The 19472-nt window shown below is 38.6% G+C and overlaps 1 protein-coding gene and 1 long non-coding RNA gene across 4 annotated transcripts in view; both read right to left on the bottom strand.

Moving 5' to 3' along the window:
• Positions 1–15945, bottom strand: part of aox6 (aldehyde oxidase 6) — a 35480-nt gene extending 19535 nt beyond the window's left edge. Inside the window, exons 1-17 of one of the 3 annotated variants that reach the window (XM_071536315.1) lie at positions 15892–15945; positions 14759–14816; positions 13837–13933; positions 12029–12137; positions 11813–11939; positions 11054–11115; positions 9722–9799; positions 8989–9069; positions 7678–7822; positions 6649–6741; positions 5005–5156; positions 3634–3727; positions 3349–3458; positions 2500–2684; positions 1074–1290; positions 300–308; positions 122–232 (exon numbers count right to left, since the gene is read on the bottom strand). In XM_071536315.1, coding sequence (XP_071392416.1) covers positions 122–232; positions 300–308; positions 1074–1290; positions 2500–2684; positions 3349–3458; positions 3634–3727; positions 5005–5156; positions 6649–6741; positions 7678–7822; positions 8989–9069; positions 9722–9799; positions 11054–11115; positions 11813–11939; positions 12029–12137; positions 13837–13933; positions 14759–14816; positions 15892–15945 — 1782 coding nt within the window. Of the gene's footprint in view, positions 1–121; positions 233–299; positions 309–894; positions 905–1073; positions 1291–2499; positions 2685–3348; positions 3459–3633; positions 3728–5004; positions 5157–6648; positions 6742–7677; positions 7823–8988; positions 9070–9721; positions 9800–11053; positions 11116–11812; positions 11940–12028; positions 12138–13836; positions 13934–14758; positions 14817–15891 lie in introns of all 3 variants that reach the window. The other 2 variants (XM_071536331.1, XM_071536321.1) reach the window with 2 other exon arrangements.
• A 2042-nt stretch (positions 15946–17987) lies between these two features.
• Positions 17988–19472, bottom strand: part of LOC139658335 (uncharacterized) — a 1683-nt gene continuing 198 nt past the window's right edge. Inside the window, exons 2-3 of the long non-coding RNA XR_011696211.1 lie at positions 18886–18911; positions 17988–18444 (exon numbers count right to left, since the gene is read on the bottom strand). This is a non-coding gene — a long non-coding RNA (uncharacterized lncRNA). The remainder of the gene's footprint in view (positions 18445–18885; positions 18912–19472) is intronic.

Genomic DNA, 19472 nt, shown 5'->3' with positions numbered 1-19472 from the left:
ACATGGATTTATAACCATTTTCTATCAAGATATGTGAATATATCTAACATTTAAATGGTTACACTGAATTGTTGATTGTATCTTTATGCTTTGGATGAGATGATATATGATAGATCCTGACCTGGAACTCCTGCAGGCTGGGTTCGATCTGTTTGGGCAGAGGCTTGATCCCGCTCTGCACCGCCTCTGGAAGCTCATCTGTGATCACATCCTGAAAATAAATCAAAGAGTTTTCAACATCAGGTCGGTAGAAGTATCCTCTCAATGTGATGTTAAAGTCTTATCCAATCCACCACTGGAAAACAATCCTTTACAAACAGCAGTGTCGGGACTATCATAACTTTGGAGTGAGTTCACACTGACATTGTTAGAACAAATTTCAATATTCCAATTTCAGTCAAATATCAACAAAATCAAAAGGAATTTGAGTCTCATCGTTTCAATTAGCCTCTACATTCTAGTCTATTCTATTATATTCTATTCTATTCTAGGCTATGGTTGATTGTTGATCAGTTAGATCTAGTTAGGCTCATTCTCTGTATTACGTCATTTGAGAGATGCATGTGATAAAGAGCTACAGAAATAAACTTGAACTTAATGGTTTGATTATAGGATCACGCAGCAGTGGTTTCTCCTAATTCTACTCTCGCACTGCCCTTTTATTTCAGGGGTTTTTTTAAGCACACATGCCTGCTCGCTGCATCATGGCAGAAAACTCAGCCTGACGAGCAGATTACCACTCCTCTTAATTTAAGAAGCGATGTTTGGAAGACATTTGGATTCCCAGTCAGTAAAAGACAAAACTCATCCAGCGATTTATCTTCTCTCTTGCAAATTTAAAACAAAACACCAACCTAAATCTTTAAAGAAACTGTTTCTTCTCTCTGTTTAGAACGCATTGTCCCTTCATTGCGTCCTAATTGCATGTGTCAAAATTATGTCAATTTTATCATAATTTCAGTTGAATATGACTCCTTTAAGATAATTCCTAGTAAGGTTTTACTTGACAGTCCTAGCTTAAACCTAGATCCTGCAGTATCAACCACTTCACATAAAGTAGTGCCAGACAAAACGCTTGCATTTCTGCCAAAGCAATGGCAGGTTTTTAAAGCAGAACCCGTTCCTACCATTTCCCTGAGCCTCTGCAGGACTTCCAGGTTGAACTTGAAGAAGAGGCTGAGCGTCAGAGAGCGACGAAACTCCACCTTTCCCCCGGGAGCCGAGGGAGGGAGGGCGAGCTCCTCCAGGAGGACGTCGTAGGCCCGGCTCAGGGTCTGCTCGTCCCACGGCCTGGAGAACACATTGGGATGGAAAATGTATCTACTGTCAGGGTGCTGTGACCTCTGACCTCTGACCTCCTTGCTATTGGCTGCTTGTAATGCTGGTGATCTAAGAAATGAAGCTCGTTAACATCACTCAGCGTCAGCCAAAAGTGTGAGAGTAATGACATGTGGGTGTGAAATGAGGCAATAAGTGTTGGATGAACAGATGGATGAATGGATTACAGGGAGGAATTAAGCAAGGAAGGAAAGAAGGAAGGAATGAAGGAAGGAAGGAAAGAAGAAACAGTCAAACGAATGATCGAAGGGACCAAGAAGGAAAGGAGGGAATAGACAATCGATCAAAGGAAGGAAAGGGAAGAACATACGAAGGAAGGAACCGAGAGGGGAAGAAAGGAAGGGCAAAAATAAGGAACAAGGGAAAGAAAGGAGGAAGAAGAGGGAGAACGGAACAAGATGAGGAAGCAAGAAGGGGAGTGGCAGAGTAAGCAAGGACATGGGGAAGGAAGGAGGAAAAGTCGGAAAGAAAGACAGCAAGGCAGTAAGGAATGAAGCAAGAGAGGAAGGAAGGAAGGACAAACATAAGGGAGGAAGGGAGGAAATGAGGAAGACAGAAAGGAGATGAGAGATAAGAAAGCAAGGAAGGAAGCGGGGAAGAAAGGAAGGGAACGGGAAAGGAAAGAAGGAAGGAAGGAAGGAAGGCCACATTTAAGGGAGGTAGGAAGGAAATGAGGAAAAGGGAAAAAAGAAAGAAAGTGAGGAAGCCACGAAACAGGGAAGCAAGGAGGAAAATGAGGAAGAAAAGACAGAAATGAAGAAGGAACAAGGATTTTTTTTTTACTGACTATTAGGGCTGAACGATTTTGAAAAAATATCTAATTGCGATTATTTTGACTGATATTGCAATTGCGATATGATTTGCGATATTAGAGGGAATGATAATTTTTACATCATTATTCTCATTTTCATTGAAAAACGTATTCAAATGATTATGGTGTGATTTTTGCGGGGATCTGTACCAAACAAAGATGTTTTCTTAAGTCTGTAGAATATGATGTGTAGGCCAGGACATCTCTGCAGCACCACGATATTTAATTTAAAATGGTATTTTGACAAATATTGCGCCTCCTGCGATTTGAAAATTGCAGTAGGCCATATTGCGATTTCGATAAAATTTAAGTTAAGCCCTACCGACTACACTAACTCCTCCCACACCGACCTTCCGACGATCGCGGTGCAGGTTTCGGCGGCGCTCACGGTGGCCGGTCCCACTCCTCCGTAGTAGACGCTGAGCTCCCGCACCAGCCTGGACCCCTCCGGGAAGAACACCCTCATCCCCGTCGTCACCGTGGCGAAGGCGCTCTCCTTCCTCGGAGCCTGGCGGAAAGCTCGCACCATCTCCCCCTGCAGGACGAACAGGGCGCTGCGTTACCCTCACAAAAAAAAGTCACATGTGAATTCAAAGCAGTAGCATGTGCTTTCTGGACACATGTTGGCTTTCACATGTGAACAATTATTCTCATTATTCTCATTTTTACTTCAGATGTAAAAATTTCAATGTCTAGATGAAGTGTTTTTTTTTCCCACGTGTAAACTTTTTTTTCACATTTTCACCTGCCATTATACATGTCAATATTTGTTTCACATGTGAAAACTTAATTTCATACATACAGAGACAATTTGCAGGTGAAAATGTCAATGGGAAATTTCACATGTTCACGTATGAAAACCAACATGAGTCCAAAAAGTGCATGTGCTTTGAATTCACATGTGGGTTTTCACATGTGACTTTAAAGGAGCATTCAAATGAAAAATAACTTTTTTGCCTTTTTAGTTCATTCTAGCTATCATACCACACACCTATTTGACAATAAATCCCAAAAACAACAACAGAAATTGTATTTTATTGTATTATTATTTCAAAATCCCATTGGAAAAAGTAAAATTTTTACTGGTGATCGTGGACTATGGGGCAACATAAAAATCCCAACAAAAAATATCACACATCCTCAGCAAACCTTTCCACGATTACCACGATTAGTTTAAAAAACAAAAGGAATATTTGTACCTTTCTGGAAAAAGGAATGAAGACAGATACGACAATTTCATCTGGTTTCAAGATGGTTTTCCCAAAGCCAACGAAGAAATCTTGATTCAGGGGAATCTCTCGTCTTCCTCCTGGAATATAAAACAGACAGTATTGCTGCTCAGACCTGAATAAACAGGAGTGAAGAAAAGCAACATCTGAGTTTCTGACTTCTCAATTCTAGCCTTTTTCTTGCTATAGTCTTGTACAGTATGTTTGTGTCATAATAAAAACAAACTAAAACTAATCAAAGTTTTGTTGACTCACCGTTTGAAATGACACTTAGTTTGCAGTTGCCAGCAGCCAAAACAGGGTTCAGGTCTGAGTTGGGGTACGCACTCACGATGTTTCCCCCAAGGGACTAACTCACGCAAAAACAAGAAGAAACACACAGGAGACAACAAACACATCATTTAATTCATCAATTCATGGTATTTTAAAAAAAATGTTTTGTATGAAATCCCAAACGAAATTAAATCTGCCCATTCTCTGAATAGTTTTAAAAAACAACTGAAAAAATGGATGCTGAGTAAGTTAGTATAGTCAAACATCTTTTCTAGGACAGTTCTAAGTTTGGACTGGTTTCTGAACTTCTGTGTTTTTTTGTTATTTTCATGATTGTATAATGTTGATGTTTTTTTAGGTGTTTTAGTGTAAAAATGGGATATTAGTAGCATATACATGTTACTCCCTTTTCCTGCCTGCCTCCTAGCCTAGACCTCAGGACCGCAATGGAAATAAGTCATGTGACTTTATTGCGATATCCTGATGAATTTTAGTACTGTATGTACATTTGTACATTGTATTTTAATTTATCGAATAAAGTCAATCAATCAATCAATTTCATTTTGGTGCCTTTAAATCCATGGATTTGATAAACAATTTCAGAATAAAACATCAACAAAATCAAATGCGACTACATTTAAAAGCACTGGTTGTCTGCAGGGAGTAATTGATGTTAAAGGGGAAGTATTTTTTACTTTTCCAACATTTTTATATCATTACCTTGAGTGCAAGAAAAACCTGTATATATTTTATAAGTGAAAATAATATCGTCTCCAGTGCCCCTCTACCATGTAAAGAGCTACAGGCTGTTTTGGGGACGTTTCCAGCCAGAAAGAGCCACTGCTCTGATTGGCTGGCAGTATTCGAGGCTCCTCCTCTTGCCCCAAAAATGTAAGATGATTGGTCAACAAAGAAGAACGAACGTGAAGAATAAAGTAAGAGAGGAAGGAAGACAGGAAGACAGGTGGGAAGGCAAAAAAGAAAGGGGAAAAACGAGGGAAGAAAGAAGAGCAGGAAGAAAGTCGGGAACAAGGGAAGAAAAGAAGGAAGAAATGAAGGATGGAAGAAAAGAAGGGGATTGAAATGAGAACAGAAGGTGGAAGGGAAGGAAATAAGGAAGAAAGAAAGGAGGGAAGAAAAGAAGAAGGGTTGTCAGTGGTTTGTTGAAAGGCATTCTGGGAAATGTAGGACATGACTAATTGAAGTAGACGAGGCAGTTTGAGGGAAATTGGGTTCAACAAAAATGTAAATTGAACATCACAGACTGATGAAACATGAACACTGGAGAGTATCCGTGGGTGGAGTTTTCCAGGAGTCCCAAACCGACAAACTAGCGGTTTAAAATCAACTCACGGCCACATTGCGGATCTGCTGGCTTCCCAGGTTCCCCAGCTGCTGGACCAGCGCTCTGAACAGCTCCGTCTTCTCCGTGGGAAACTGACGGACCAGCCGCTCCAAAACAGACTTGACCCCGGACAGACTGCAGCCCGCTCCGACCCAAAACCCTGCAGGGAGCCAAGCATGTTGACCACACTGCTTCAATTTTGGTGATTTTTTTTTTTGTTTTTCCCACTTGAATTGAAAGTTCATGGTGTTGTTTGTTTACGCGTTGATCGTTGGGTCCATGACACCTGTAAAAAAACTCATTGATTATGTAATTACCCCTGTTTATAAAATTGGAAGGAGGTTATGTTTTCACTCATCTGTCTGTCTGTCAGTTAGCAAGATATCTCAAACAGTTATGAATGGATTCGATTTTGGTGGCGATCTGAATCTGGGCCATTTAGACAATTTGGTAACACTTGACTTTACAATGGCCTTATTCCAGTGTATTAACTTGTATATTACTCTACGAACCAGTAATCCCTTAAAATAACCTTACATATTCATTAATTTACATTAATTCACCCCTTAATTCATGCAAAATACATTTGAAATTAATTAAGGGAGTTATTAATGGAGGAAGATCCCATTGAAACCTCCTTAAACACCCCCTTAATCTTGACTCCTTACTTTCTAATTTAATTGAAAATTAAGGGACACAGGAACTTTTCCATTAATTTCCATTTAATAATCCTGTAAAGCTAAAAGGCATGAAAAATCCCTTAATTTCTAGTGTTTCTGTGAATCAACCCATGAATAAATCCCTTATAAACCCATGACACTAACCTTAATTTTTTAAAGCTATGTTATTTTTAATGGATAATACATGTTTATGTAATGGAGAAATTAAGGACTTCAGGATTTCAGGGATAAAATTAAGGGGTTTGGTTTCGTAGTGTTGACCAATGGAAAAGTATTTTAAGTACAAAATATTGCTGTGTAGGTACTTGCTGAAAATCTCCTTAATACATAATGTACTTACAACAGTGTAACACACGTTCAAACAGTTTTATTAAACTGTTACATTATGTATAGGGACATAATGTATTATTACATTATATATTTCATCAAGTACCTACACAGTAATACTGTATACTTACAATACTGTGTACTTACAATATGCATTCAGGTGCTGGTGGGAAAGCCCAACATCCAGGGCTTACAAGTTTACCCGCTAAACAGTGTTGCATTCATGTGCAAATCATTTTGTGGTAAAATTAAACCCCAAAGAAAAATAATAAACAAACATAGACCATTACAAACACTGCAGCTTTGCAAATTGGAGAATTGTTCAGCGTTGGCGGTGGTTTGTGCTCTACTGACAGACTTCTAGTCTGTTAATGTGAATAACTAACAATGCACATTTTGCACATTTTACCTCTGTAAATCTGCTCTGACACTGGACTGTGAATTTGTAAATCCCTACCTGAGAAAATCTGTAAATCTTTCAATACTCAACACAATGAGAATGATGACGATTGTGTTTAATTTACTGTATTTCTATCTCTATCCTGCTACTCTTTGCTACTGCAATGACCCATTTTCCACTCGGGGTTTAAAACAGTTTATCTTATCTTGTTTGACATTGTTGTGAGGAAGGTGGAGGTTTCCTACCCTGCGGTGTCTCACTGACTTCAAACAGCTCCATCACTCTGGTGGGTGATATTATCACTGGGTGCAGGACGCCTTTGAACTTTATATCCGGACCTTGAACACAAAGCAGAGAGACTACAGTTCTGTACTGGTGGGATCAAAACAATATATCAAGAGTTCACAATCAAAACGCTTTACATTTGTTTTGGGAAAAATAATATTTTACGTTACATTATTAACAAAGGGGATGTAAGAGAAAGTTAGGGATTGAAGAGGATGAGGAGTCGATTCTGAACCAGAGGATGATGGTACATGACATCATCCAAGGGAGAACAGAGCACTGACTGTATTATTTAGACAGCAGCCATGCATTTTAAGGTCAATTTTCACATTAATGTCATGCATGGCGCGGCCAAAGTTGAGACTTGGGATGTGGACTAGGAACTCAGAGCTCAGGACAGAGCCACAGAAAATGTTCTATGTGATCAGAGGGATGCTTCCACTCAGTCTAATTCCACATTCGTAATTGCTATTATTGTGAATCACATGGTTTAGAACAGTGGTTCTCAACGTGGGGTCCGGGGACCACCAGGGGTCCTTGAGGGGGTTCCAGGGGGTCCCCAGCAAATTGATGAATTGTTAAACTTCAGCATTATTTCATTCACAAGACGTTAACACAATTAGAGAATGCAGAAGAATGACTGTTTTGATCATAGTTTCTCTGTTATCTCTACCTACAATAGAGATACAGATAGTCATGGAATTCTGGACAAAATCATATCTAGCAATAGAAATATGCTCAGATTTCTCATCAAATGGGGGTCCGTGGCTCTAATGTGGACAAAATTGAAATGAAAAAGGTTGAGAATCACTGGTTTGGAAGATGTAATAGTGAAGTAATGCTTAGGTCTATCATGTGTATGTACTGTTGTGTTTATTATTGTATGCAAGTTCTGCAAAATGTATTGTACTTGCTGATAAAGTGACTCTCATCTATTTTTTTTTTACTTTAACAGAAACACTGTGGATGAATGTGGTTTTACTGCTGACCTATGTTGGTGTTGCCCATGACCAGCGGAGCCTGGGGGTGTCTGGTCTTCAGCTGGACCAGATCCTCCAGCGAGGCAGGGGTCACCCAGGTCATCCTCTCCCCACGGAAGGTCTGCGTCTGCTGGCTCGCCGTCTCCGCCATCAGCTGGGAGGGAAGAGCCTTTTTTATACCGCGGCTACTCCTAAAGGTGCTACATGTGGCTTTGTAGCATCAGAGACCATCAGAGACCATCACTGAGAAGATTGGCAGCCTCTACCGGCCTCTACACTGTATTTTAGATCGTGAGCCGCCGGGTCGGATCTGGAGGGAAATCTGCTGGATTGCTTTACGGCACAAAACAGGAAGAGGTTCTGTTCTTCCAGAGCAAATGGAGCTAAAGCTGAAAGAGTTTCTGGCAGCAGATGGTGGAAGGAGGGAAATGAAGATGGAGAAATCACTTCCAACATGTTGATCCTCTTCAGGGAGGGGGAGGGGGGGGCAGGAAGCAACGGGGCTTATGGGAAATGTAGTCTTAATGTAGCAGAGAAACACTGGAACTAAAAATACTACTGATGTGAGATAGAGGAGACCAATTGTCTCCAACATGGACTCATTGGTTTACTGAAATTACAACAACTTTGATGTTTTATTAATGTTTTAAAAAATGCTGCACATAGCACCTTTAAACACATTGACTATGAACCCAATTGGTGCAAAACAAATCGAGCTTTCAGTAATTTTAAGTTTAATTTGTTGGGAACTGATAACTTCTAAGCTAACACGCATAAACAGAGACTGGTAGCATCGCTAGCCAGTTAGCTACACACTGCCAACAGGTAAAAAAAAAAAAAGAGGGAAAAAAACATGTTGACTGGTTTCTTCGTTTGTATATTAACATCAAAGTCATCTATTTCTACATTGTGAACCAAATGTTAGCAATGTCTTTTACATAATTTTCTGTCTCTGCTGTCAACAGACTTTAAAAAGGTAAGATCTGATAACTTTGTAATGCTAACATGAATAAAAAAAAAGACTGGTAGCATTGCTAGCCAGTTAGCTGTAATTCTAACAGGTAAAAAAAGGGGGGGAAAAAACATCATAACAGGTTACAAATTCAGCCCCCATTTGTATATTATCATTAAAATAACCTATTTTGATATATGAACCAAATGTTAGCCATGTATCTTACATAATTTTCTGTAAAACGGTAACAGTTGCTGTTAGGCAAAAAGACAGCATTGTTAGTGAGTTATATCCCAAACATATTATTATATCAAAATTTGCTCCGTATCATCATTCCTGTTTATTTAACACGATGTCTGGAGTCTTACAATCAGTTCTGGTGGGAAGATCAGCTCCTGCGTCGGGTCCAACGGCAGAAACTCCTCCTTGTCAAACAACTGCGGCGCGACCTGGAGCACATTCAGGCGGGTTGAGGAGATAAAAAAAGAAAAACAAGCGCTCCTTTGAGAAAACGACCTTTAATTGGGATTTACCGTCTCGTGATTACAGGAGTGATGTGTGCGACGCAGCGTCAAAGGTAAAAAATAGCCGTAATTTCTTGGAATTTGACCGCAAATCAAGTAAAATGAAAAGAAGAGGACAGAGAAGGAAAGAGAACAGAAGAAAGGAACATAAAAGAAAGAAAAGAGAAAAATAAAAGATAAGGGAAAAGAAGAGAATAAAAAAGTAAAAAGAAGGGAAGTAGAAGTATAGCGAAAAGACAAATAAGAAATGACAGTAGAACAGGGAAGAAAAGAGAAAAAGGAAGAAGTAAAGGAAATAAATGACAAAATGGGTAAGAGGAAAGAGAGAAAGGGAAAAGAGAAGAATGAGAAATTGAACGAAAAAATGGAGAAGAGAAAAGAAGAAATGTAATGAAAATAGAACAGAGAGGGTAACAAGAAGAACAAACAGGAGAGAACAGGAGAAAAACAAATTAGCAGAAAAGGGAAAATAAAAAAATATGAAACCAAAAGGGAAAAGGGAAACCAAAAAAAAAAACAAGGGAAAAAAAAACAAGAGAAAAAGGGATGAGAAAAGGAAAGAGGGGTTTGAACTCACATGTCCTGGTTTATCCGTGGCTTCATCCCCGGTGAGGCAGCAGCCTCCGTTCCCATTGGCCTGGCAGCAGTTGGCCTCCTGTGAGGATTTATTCATCGATATTTCACACTGCATGCAACAGTTAAGCATATGATGTTTCTCCTCGCTTTAGGATTTTATCATTGGATCACAAGAATCCGTCTCCGTTGAGGGGTTCGTGAACTAGAAAAGGATTGCTAGACGCCAAATAAAACAAATTACGGTCTTTATTAAAGGATACTAGGTAGCTTCAGGTTATGATTTTCAGTCCCAAACCCAAAACCAGGTGACTTGATTACCGGAAAACTCTGTGCATGTAAACTTCCAGTGACAGAAAAATTATCTGTCTGTATTTTTTTGTTCCTCAAGTGATCTCTGTGTCTTGACTTGGCTTGAGTTCTGGTGACTTGGGACTTGACTCTGACTTGTACTTTTACGACTTGAAAAGGTTTCTAAAGTCTTGACTTGAGATCTTGTTTGTGTAAATGACTTAGATTGAAAGTGATGAGATTTGCTCCAGCAGACGACTGAATTTAAATTCTGTTTTCTGAATTTGTTTGGAATGATTGAATTTTTTGAAGTTGAAACTGATTATAGAAATCAAACTCATGATGCTCTTACCAAGTTTTTATCCTGTTAAAACCATATTGCATTGAAAAGTCCTAGATATTTAGTTTTCTTTAAGATATTAAATTGATACTGGACTCTTGATTTGTTCTGACTTGACATTAATGACATGGACTTGACTTGGACTTGACTTGGTAATCTACATTTAGACTTGAGACTTGACATTAATGACATGGTCTTGATTTGGTAATCCACATTTAGACTTGAGACTTGACTTGAGACTTGTGCCTCAAGACTTGAGACTGACTTGAGACTCGAGGAAAGTTGACTTGGTCACACCTCTGGTTTCCAGTATTATGTAAGTATCATGAAGTATTATGAGGGCATTATGAGAGCGGTTATTAAGTTCAGAGTAGCTATTAAGGTCATTCAACTGTGATAACTGGTATCATGAGAGTCTGAATGTTGATTATTATTGAATTATATAGTTTATAGTTTATCGTTTTATTAGGATCTCCATTAGCTGGCAAAGTAATGACAGCTAGTCTTCCTGGGGTCCTCACAAAAAGCAATACAATACAAACAATCAATAATAAGATAAGAGAATACTTAAGACAACAATAATAATAGTATAAGGAAACAAATTAATTTAAACTAAATCCAGTGAAAAAAATATATATATATATAAACACAGAACAAATAATAATAATATATAAGTTGTTTTAGTGGTAGAGCTGAGCTTTGTACCTGACAGAAAGTTCTGCAGCCGTCAACAATGGGTCGATATCCAGTACACCGACACAAATTACCTGAAAAACAACAACAGACTAATTGGACATGTGTGTGTGTGTGTGTGCAAGACCTGGGTCAAATATTAGTTGAAAATCAGTTTTAGCATTTGTTGTAACAAGAGAAAGGCCAATGAATTTTGGGGGTCTAAGAGAAGTCATCAAATGAAGGAGGTAAATGACTTTCCTTCTGCAATTTTGAAAACCTGAAACAGTCTATTCAAACTTTGCAGTGTTTCCTTTTTTGTTTGTTTGTTTGTCCAGCTGAGAACGATGACCTTTGAACTCTGGTTGTACCAAATAAACGGCACAGAGTGTCTCAGTCCTCTGACAGGTGAACTGCGGTGCGGTTCGTTAATCCAACCGACTACAGGACACCACCCCAAAACACAAGGGATTATGGGAAGAAGGAGACGGGCGCAGGCTCCTCATGCGTGGAAAGCCTAGCAGAACAAAATGAAGTCTGGACTGATGCTCATATTCAGCTATTTCTTCATGAGTTCTTAACTGGTACGAACACCACAGAAGAAGAGACAGACAAGTCCAAGTTACCGGAACTTATTTTCTACCCAAATTCTCTAGCGCAGATTGCTTGTTTTCACTTGGGACCAGCAGCAAATATTGGCAAACCGACACTCTGTAGGAAATCCTCCCTTCAAAATTGTAAAAGTGTACATTTGTGTGTGTGTGTGTGTGTATTTTTGTGTGATTGTGGTACCGGCGAGAGCCTCGGTGATGTCCTCCATGCTGGGCTGGGGCTTGTTCCTCAGCAGAGTGTACATGGACATCACCATGCCTGGAGTGCAGAAGCCACACTGGGAGCCGTGAGCCTTCGCTATACGCTCCTGTGAACAAGACATCCATAACATGGACTCTACATACATGTTCTACATTTAGACTTGAGACTGTAAACCCAGTGCAGACCAGCACCGACCTGAACAGGGTGGATCCTGGTCTTGGTGCTGCCGATTCCCTCCACTGTGGTGACAGCAGCACCGTGAAGCTGGCAGACGGGCAGCAGGCAGGCGTTCGCTGAGTAATGGCTGAAGAGCCGCATGGTGAAGGGAAACTGACAGTGGATCTGAGTTTCAACGTCCTACAACACCTCAGAACATGATTTAGGCATTCAGTGTGTGGACTCTACTTTTGTTTCGTGTTTTTTTTTCTGTCCGGCACTTATAGTTTAGATTGGGATGAGACAGTTTTCACTCTGCTCTACTATCTGGTCCATTCCCACACAACGGTTAAAGGAATAGTTCACCCCAAAAATGAAAATCCTGTCATCATCTCCTCCCCCTCATGCCAGTTGAAACACAGGTGAAGTTTGTCCATATAACACACAGGGAGGCTGCAGCACAACTCCATAGCAGCCTTCTCCAAAACAACTGAAGTCAGTGGGGACCAGTTCTTCAGAGTTCCAGAAAGACCTACAGTATATTTACACCATCATTTAGTGCAAATCTGAACTACAGCTGATTGATTTGCAACAAATAATGGTGTATAGGTCTTTCTATTCACAGTGTGATTGTTTGGCTGTTTTTGTTTTGGAACTCTAAAGCAGTGGTTCTCAACGTGGGGTCCAGGGACCACCAGGGGTCCTTGAGGGGGTTCCAAGGGGTCCCCCAGCAAATTGATAAATTGTTAAACTTCACCAGTATTGCATTTTCAAGAAGTTAACACAACTAGAGGATGTAGAAGAATGACTGTTTTGATCAAAGTTTCTCCGTTATCTCTCTACCTACAATACAGATTATCTTGGAATTCTGAACAAAATCATATCTGACAATAAAAATATTCTCAGATTTGAGTCCAAGAGGCAAAATCTCATCAAACGGGGGTCTGTGGCCCTAATGTGGACTAAATTAGGGGTCCTTGATATGAAAAAGGTTGAGAGTCGCTGCTCTAAAGAACAGGTCCCCATTGACTTCAGTTGTTTTAGAGAAGGCTGCTACCAAGTTGTGCTGGCAGCCTCCCTGTGTGTTATATGGACTAACAAATTTCACCTGTGTTTCATTTGGCATGAGGGTGAGTAGATGATGACAGAATTTTCATTTTTGGGCGAACTATTCCTTTAAGAAGTGAAGCAAATGCTGCATAGGTTGATGATGCCATGGTGGGAAATCACCACCAGTCACATTCTGGTAAATTTGGGCTGTGGCTGGTGAGCTCGTCTGCTTTGGCATCATTCACAAGTTCTCTTGTCTTCTAAAAATCAAATTTGGTGAATAAAATGGTTAAAGTGGCTGGTATTTTGTAATCCACCAGCCACTGTGGCTGGAAAAACTACATTTTCTGCCCCACTTTGCACCCATTGGTAACAAATGTGGTGTGTCTGTAGATCCATTCAGTAACGTTCTCAGTAAAAGTGAATAGTGTGATAAGGTGGATTTGTTTCCAAATGTAGGTTTCTGTGACACAGTAAACTGTCTTGTCTCTACTCCAAAACACCCAGTCTATTCAATTCTGTTGAGACGTTTGAAACACAATCAGCTATTCACAGAGCTGAGGACCTCCAACATGGCCGCCGGAGGCTGCATTACATCACTGAACAATAGATAAACAACGCGGTTGTGACACATGAGCAGAGGTAGGAGCGATGATTTCTGGTTAGTGTATTAACGTTAAAATGATCTGTCATGCAGTCACAAGTTTGTGTTCATTGGCTATTTTTCAAGGGCTCTGAGCATGTCTCGGCCAATCAGAGCCGAGGACTGTGACCGCGCGGTTCGTCGTGAAGGATACAGGACGGTTTTGGCGGCAGGTTGGTAGCGGGACACCATGACGGTGCAGGCGCCGCAGCCGCCGCCGCCGCAGCCCGACTTGGTTCCAGTTAACCGCACTGGAGCGCCGGTCAAGGAGACAAACAGCAGCCTGCTCCCTGCTGAACCCACCGCTCACTCTTCAATAACAAAGACTTTTACACAACCTCATACCAAATTTTCATCATAACTTTATAATAATAACTGAATTTACATAGCACTTATCAAAAAAGTGCTTCACAGAAATAAAAGACAGATGTAAAACAAAGAGATGAAATGTGGCAAATTAGGCATAAAATAAGACAAGATAAATATTCAAATAAATAATAATAATAATAATAATAGGTAAAATTGATGCTTTTTTTTTTTTTTTTCAAATTACTCCTGCAAATTTAACTTTCAATTTGACAAAACTGATAAACATAGTCCCATTATTGAAAATGTAATGACTTTTCCAAAAAAGTTTATGATATTTTAAAATTTCGCCCCAAACATTTCCAGTCCTAAAACATTTTACAATTTGTCAAAATTTGGCAATATGGCATTGCTTAAAAATCTGAAATTTTGAAAATGCCATAACTTTGCCACTGCTGTGTGTTTATCTGGAAAACGAGTGATGGTATTACCACGCTACAGACACACACACACACACACACACACACACACACACACACACACACACACACACACACACACACACACACACACACTCTCTCTCTCTCTCTGGCCTCATTTTAAATTCTTCTCTGGTTTTTATCTTCATGCATGTCCTTTGCTCTTTGAGATGAACTTGTTCAGTTATAAGCTCTTTACAACTAAACTTGACCTCAACTGACTTAATAAACAACCCAGACTGATCATGAAACTGCATGTGAAGCGAGTTTGGAGGATGTTTTGAAGGATACTCCTCTGTCGGAGGAAGGACAGCAGCATGGTTTCAGGGTCTGCATCGCTCTCTGTCACCTGTGTGGACAAAGAAAGCAGATTCAGGATTAATTAGGTTATTTTTCAGGCCTTTTGTGCAGGTTTACAGGGTTATTAATGAGTTATTAATGGAAAGTTCCTGTCTCACTGAAGTTTTCACTATATTAGAAAGTAAGAATGAAGGGGGTTTTGATGGGGTCTCCTCCATTAATAACTCCCTTAGCTAATTTTGCATGAATTAAGGGGTGAATTAATGTGAATTAATGAAAATGTAAGGTTCTTTTAAGGGATTAGTGGATTAGTGGTAGTGTTTCCAAGACTTCTCCATGACCTGAAACTGTTCTTGTTAATGTTTTTTTTTTTTTTTTTGTTTTAAGGGGTGAACAGTCTGGTTTCCACTCCAGTTAATGCAAAACCTTTCAAAAAGATCTTTCATCTTCACACACACACACACACACCCTCCTAATTTCCCTGCATCAGTGTTATTTAATTTCAAATCTAATTATTTTATTTAATTTCCATTGATTTGTTTTAAAAGCGTCTTGAGAGTTTCTTCCACCAGCACAGTTTGTGTTTCAGTTTGAGTTTATAGTGACCTTATAATTTATGGTGTTTTTTTTATTTCCTATCTCTATAATATTCCTATGGGGACTTGTAGCTTTTTCTCTGATATCAGTATATCCTTCTAAAAATCTATTATAGGATTACAAAAGATTTTTATCATTACAACGTGCAAATAAACTAGGAACCGAAACTTAGCCTACTGACAACATTAGAAATGTTAAAATTCACAAAGACGGCTTTTTAATATCACGGCTAACAAACCGTTTTTTTGTTTTGTCTTTGTTTAGGCTACATTCTTGTAGCTAGTAAGCCTATTGTAGATAAGACTGAATGACATTTATACCCGTTAAACCCGGCGTTTAGGATTCCTAATTTGAGACTAATTTGATTAATCTGATTAGAGATTTATTCCCTAAATCAATGTTTCTGGTTGAGGAGAGGATTTCCCCAGTTCACGCAAAGTTAATCAAAAAACTAACATTCACTAAAACTACACGACACGGACTTATTAGATGTATTAAACATGAATATCTTTAAAAGCTAAACTTGCCTTTTTGCCGTTGACAAAGAAGCATAAAGTATCTCCTCCTTTAACTTCAGACATTTCTCCGTCTTTCACCAGGAAGACTTCAAACACTAGTGTCAAGTCAGTCAGAATAAACAACAACTCTTCCGGTTTCTCTTCTTTTTCAAAATAAAAGCCCAGATCGAAATTTCAGAGACGTACAGAAATTGATAGGGAGATTTTCAAAACAAAATTTTCAGATACGTAATTTCCTGTAATAATAATACAATTATAATAAGGAATAATAATACAAAATAATAAAATATGGTACAGATCGTCCTTTTCCTCAACTCGACAAACTTTGAAGAAGGAAAACCCTTTAAAACTTTAAACAAAGCCAAAGGTGACGAAATGCTATGCTTTTATTTTGAAGGCAACATCACTTAATTTCCTGTCTAATTCTACCTAATCTTCTCTGATTTGATGCGCCTGAGTTTTCTGTTTTTTCGGCATTAGTAACCGCCTACTTTGTCCTTATGTGCTCTCGAAAAATTTGGTCCCAAAATGAAATATCTGTTATTTAATGACTCCCATATCAAATTAAACAAATCTTGACGCTTTTTAAAGGACAGGATGTAGCTTAGCTGACAAAATGATAATGTTCCTAATGAAAAAACATATGAATAATATTCCTATAGAGACTATAAGGGACTCACAATATTGCTGTGATATTTGAATACTGTATTGAATGATGATCTTGAAGAAATTAAAATGCGTGCATGACTGAGCTGAAGATCCTTGTGTCTGTTTTCCTTCAGACCCGCCTGCTGTTCACCTGCATGTTGGAGCTTAATGATTAACTTGAACTCTGCTCAGCTGGAAAAGACTGAGACCAAACTGTTATGAAACACTATGAAACATCCAGTCTGCTGTTCTCTGTCACTGAACTCCCACACGACTGAATGAAACATTGTTGTTGTGTGTGTCTGGGTTATGAGTTTACAATACTGTAGCCACATTTCTTTCTTTCTTTATCTAAGAAATGCAGACTGACTTTACTACAGAGTCAAACTCTTTAGTTACATGGAGAGTAACAAACAAACAAACAAGCAAACAGCAAACAAATAAGTATATAGAGAGATAGATAGTGAGATGGATAGATAGATAGATAGATAGATAGATAGATAGATAGATAGATAGATAGATAGATAGATAGATAGATAGATGGATGGATGATGGATAGATAGATAGATAGATAGATAGATAGATAGATAGATAGATGATGGATGGATAGATAGATAGATAGATAGATAGATAGATAGATAGATAGATAGATAGATAGATAGATAGATAGATAGATAGATAGATAGATAGATAGATAGATAGATAGATGGATGGATGGATGGATGGATGGATGGATGGATGGATGGATGGATGGATGGATAGATAGATAGATAGATAGATAGATAGATAGATAGATAGATAGATAGATAGATAGATAGATAGATAGATAGATAGATAGATAGATAGATAGATAGATAGATAGATAGATAGATAGATAGATAGATAGATAGATGGATGGATGGATGGATGATGGATAGATAGATAGATAGATAGATAGATAGATAGATAGATAGATAGATAGATAGATAGATAGATAGATAGATGGATGGATAGATAGATACACTGTAAGCCCGGATAAGTTGAGTTTACTTAAAAAATTTTAGGAAACTGGTTGCCCTAAAAAAATTAAGTAATGTTTGAGGAAAACTTGAGTGAATTTAACTTAAAAAAATGAGTGGATGGCATTGTTATTTTGAGTTCAGTAAACTTAATACCAAGTTTGTTTAACTTAAAATCATTAGTAATATCAATTGCTTTGCCCCTTTATTCCACTGAAAACTTAAAGTTAAGTGCACTAACCTCCAAGATGATTAAACTTAAGAACATTAGTAATATTAATTGCTTTACATATTTACTTCACTTATAACTTTAAGCTGAATACACTAACCTCCAAGTTGATTTACCTTAAAAATTCCTCTACTATCTGAAGAATAAAATAAAATCTGTTTAATAAAAAAAACTATACAGATTAAATTAATTAGGAAAATAAAAAGCAAAACCAGTACATTTTTGTCTACATGTTTTATTCATCTTTATCATGCAAAATCAGTGGCAATGCATAAAAAAACTTGCATATGAATCAGTGCCAACAGTAAACATGGTATTTTTAAAGTGCAATACAAATAACCAAGCACTCAGATCCAGAGCAGTGGTCTAAGTATTCAGACCCCTGTTTTAAACAGATAGTTGATTCTTCAAAGACTGAATTTTGGGTTTCAGCTCACCTCTGCCCAGGTTTAGCATGACCTGTTGAATAAAGTGGAAGGTGTTTTTCATGCACTTGGGGTAATCCAAGTGCAGGGCATACATCAGTCCAAAAAGGACACAGAAAGCCTGTGGCAGGTTGGCCAGCTCCTCCATTACCACACTCCCTTCCAAGACGATGCTCACTCTGGATGGGTTGAGTTGAGGATGTTCGTCAATGCAGAGGATTCCCACTGAAGTTTCACTGTACAAGTCCTTGTCAGTTGCATCCTAACAGAAAAAGAAACAGACAAAGAGAGGACATTGTAATGTAAATAGTGCTGTGTTGACCACAAAAATTGAGAAAGGACAACACCAATGAATTTAAATTGCCCTAATTTGAACTGTGCATTACAAGAGCTGTATAAAAACATGTGTACTGAAATGGTTTTGTGGCTCAACAGAGATGGAGAGCTTTTTCAGTCCCAGTCAAGCTGAAAAGTTGTGTAAAAACTATTTCCAGTACAGATGCAATGGGCTCTATGCATAGCTCCACTACTTGCTGAACTTAATGCTGCTCTTTTATTTCCTGTCTTACATTATTGGACAAACTGATTAATCCAGGTGTGTCTGACCAGTGACTACTCAGACACACCTGGATTAATCAGTTTGTTAGTCTATAGTGCTTAAATAGCTGTGCTCTCTTTTCACAGATGAAAGGGCAGTACTTACACGTCCACAACATGTCTTCTGGAGACCTGCAACACAATAAAAAAGAAAAAAAAACATAAGAGACGGGGAAGTAATGTTAGATTATCCTCTACAATCTATCTGTATTTTGAGACTAATTCTGGGTAGTGATAAAACTGTACAATGCCATTTGTTTGACGGTCACTTCTTAAAAAGTAATGTTACTTTGTGGAAGTAAAGGGTCACATACACATTGCAATATCACAGCCTGGTCACATGAATACAGTTAGCATTTGACAGGTGATTTAGGCTACTAACAATTAATGGCAGTTATCTTGAGTGAAAACAAAACAAACAACAACAAAAAATATCAAATTAGCATGGCAATAGCAAAAATTTCCAATGCTGAAAAACAGGAGCTTCAAATATCTGTTTAAGCAACCTTTTCAACCGGCCACAACACTGGAGGTTAGAAATGTCGGTTTTGAGCGGGAGCACTGCTCACAAACAGCTAAGTTACTAAAGTCTTAGAAGAGAAAAATGTCCGTTGAAACGCTTTACACTGCTAGCCAAATGTGTCTTAACACGTCAGTTTAGCTAATGAACACGTTTTTTTTCACTGCTAACAG

The sequence above is a fragment of the Centroberyx affinis genome, unplaced genomic scaffold, assembly GCF_046629955.1.
Source record: "Centroberyx affinis isolate AG114_WGS23_722 - 3 ecotype Tasmania unplaced genomic scaffold, CSIRO-AGI_Caff_v1 ptg000186l_1, whole genome shotgun sequence".
In the NCBI taxonomy this organism is placed as follows: Eukaryota; Metazoa; Chordata; class Actinopteri; order Beryciformes; family Berycidae; genus Centroberyx; species Centroberyx affinis.
Note: the sequence above shows the minus strand (reverse complement) of the source record. Positions and strands in the feature narration are given on the sequence as shown.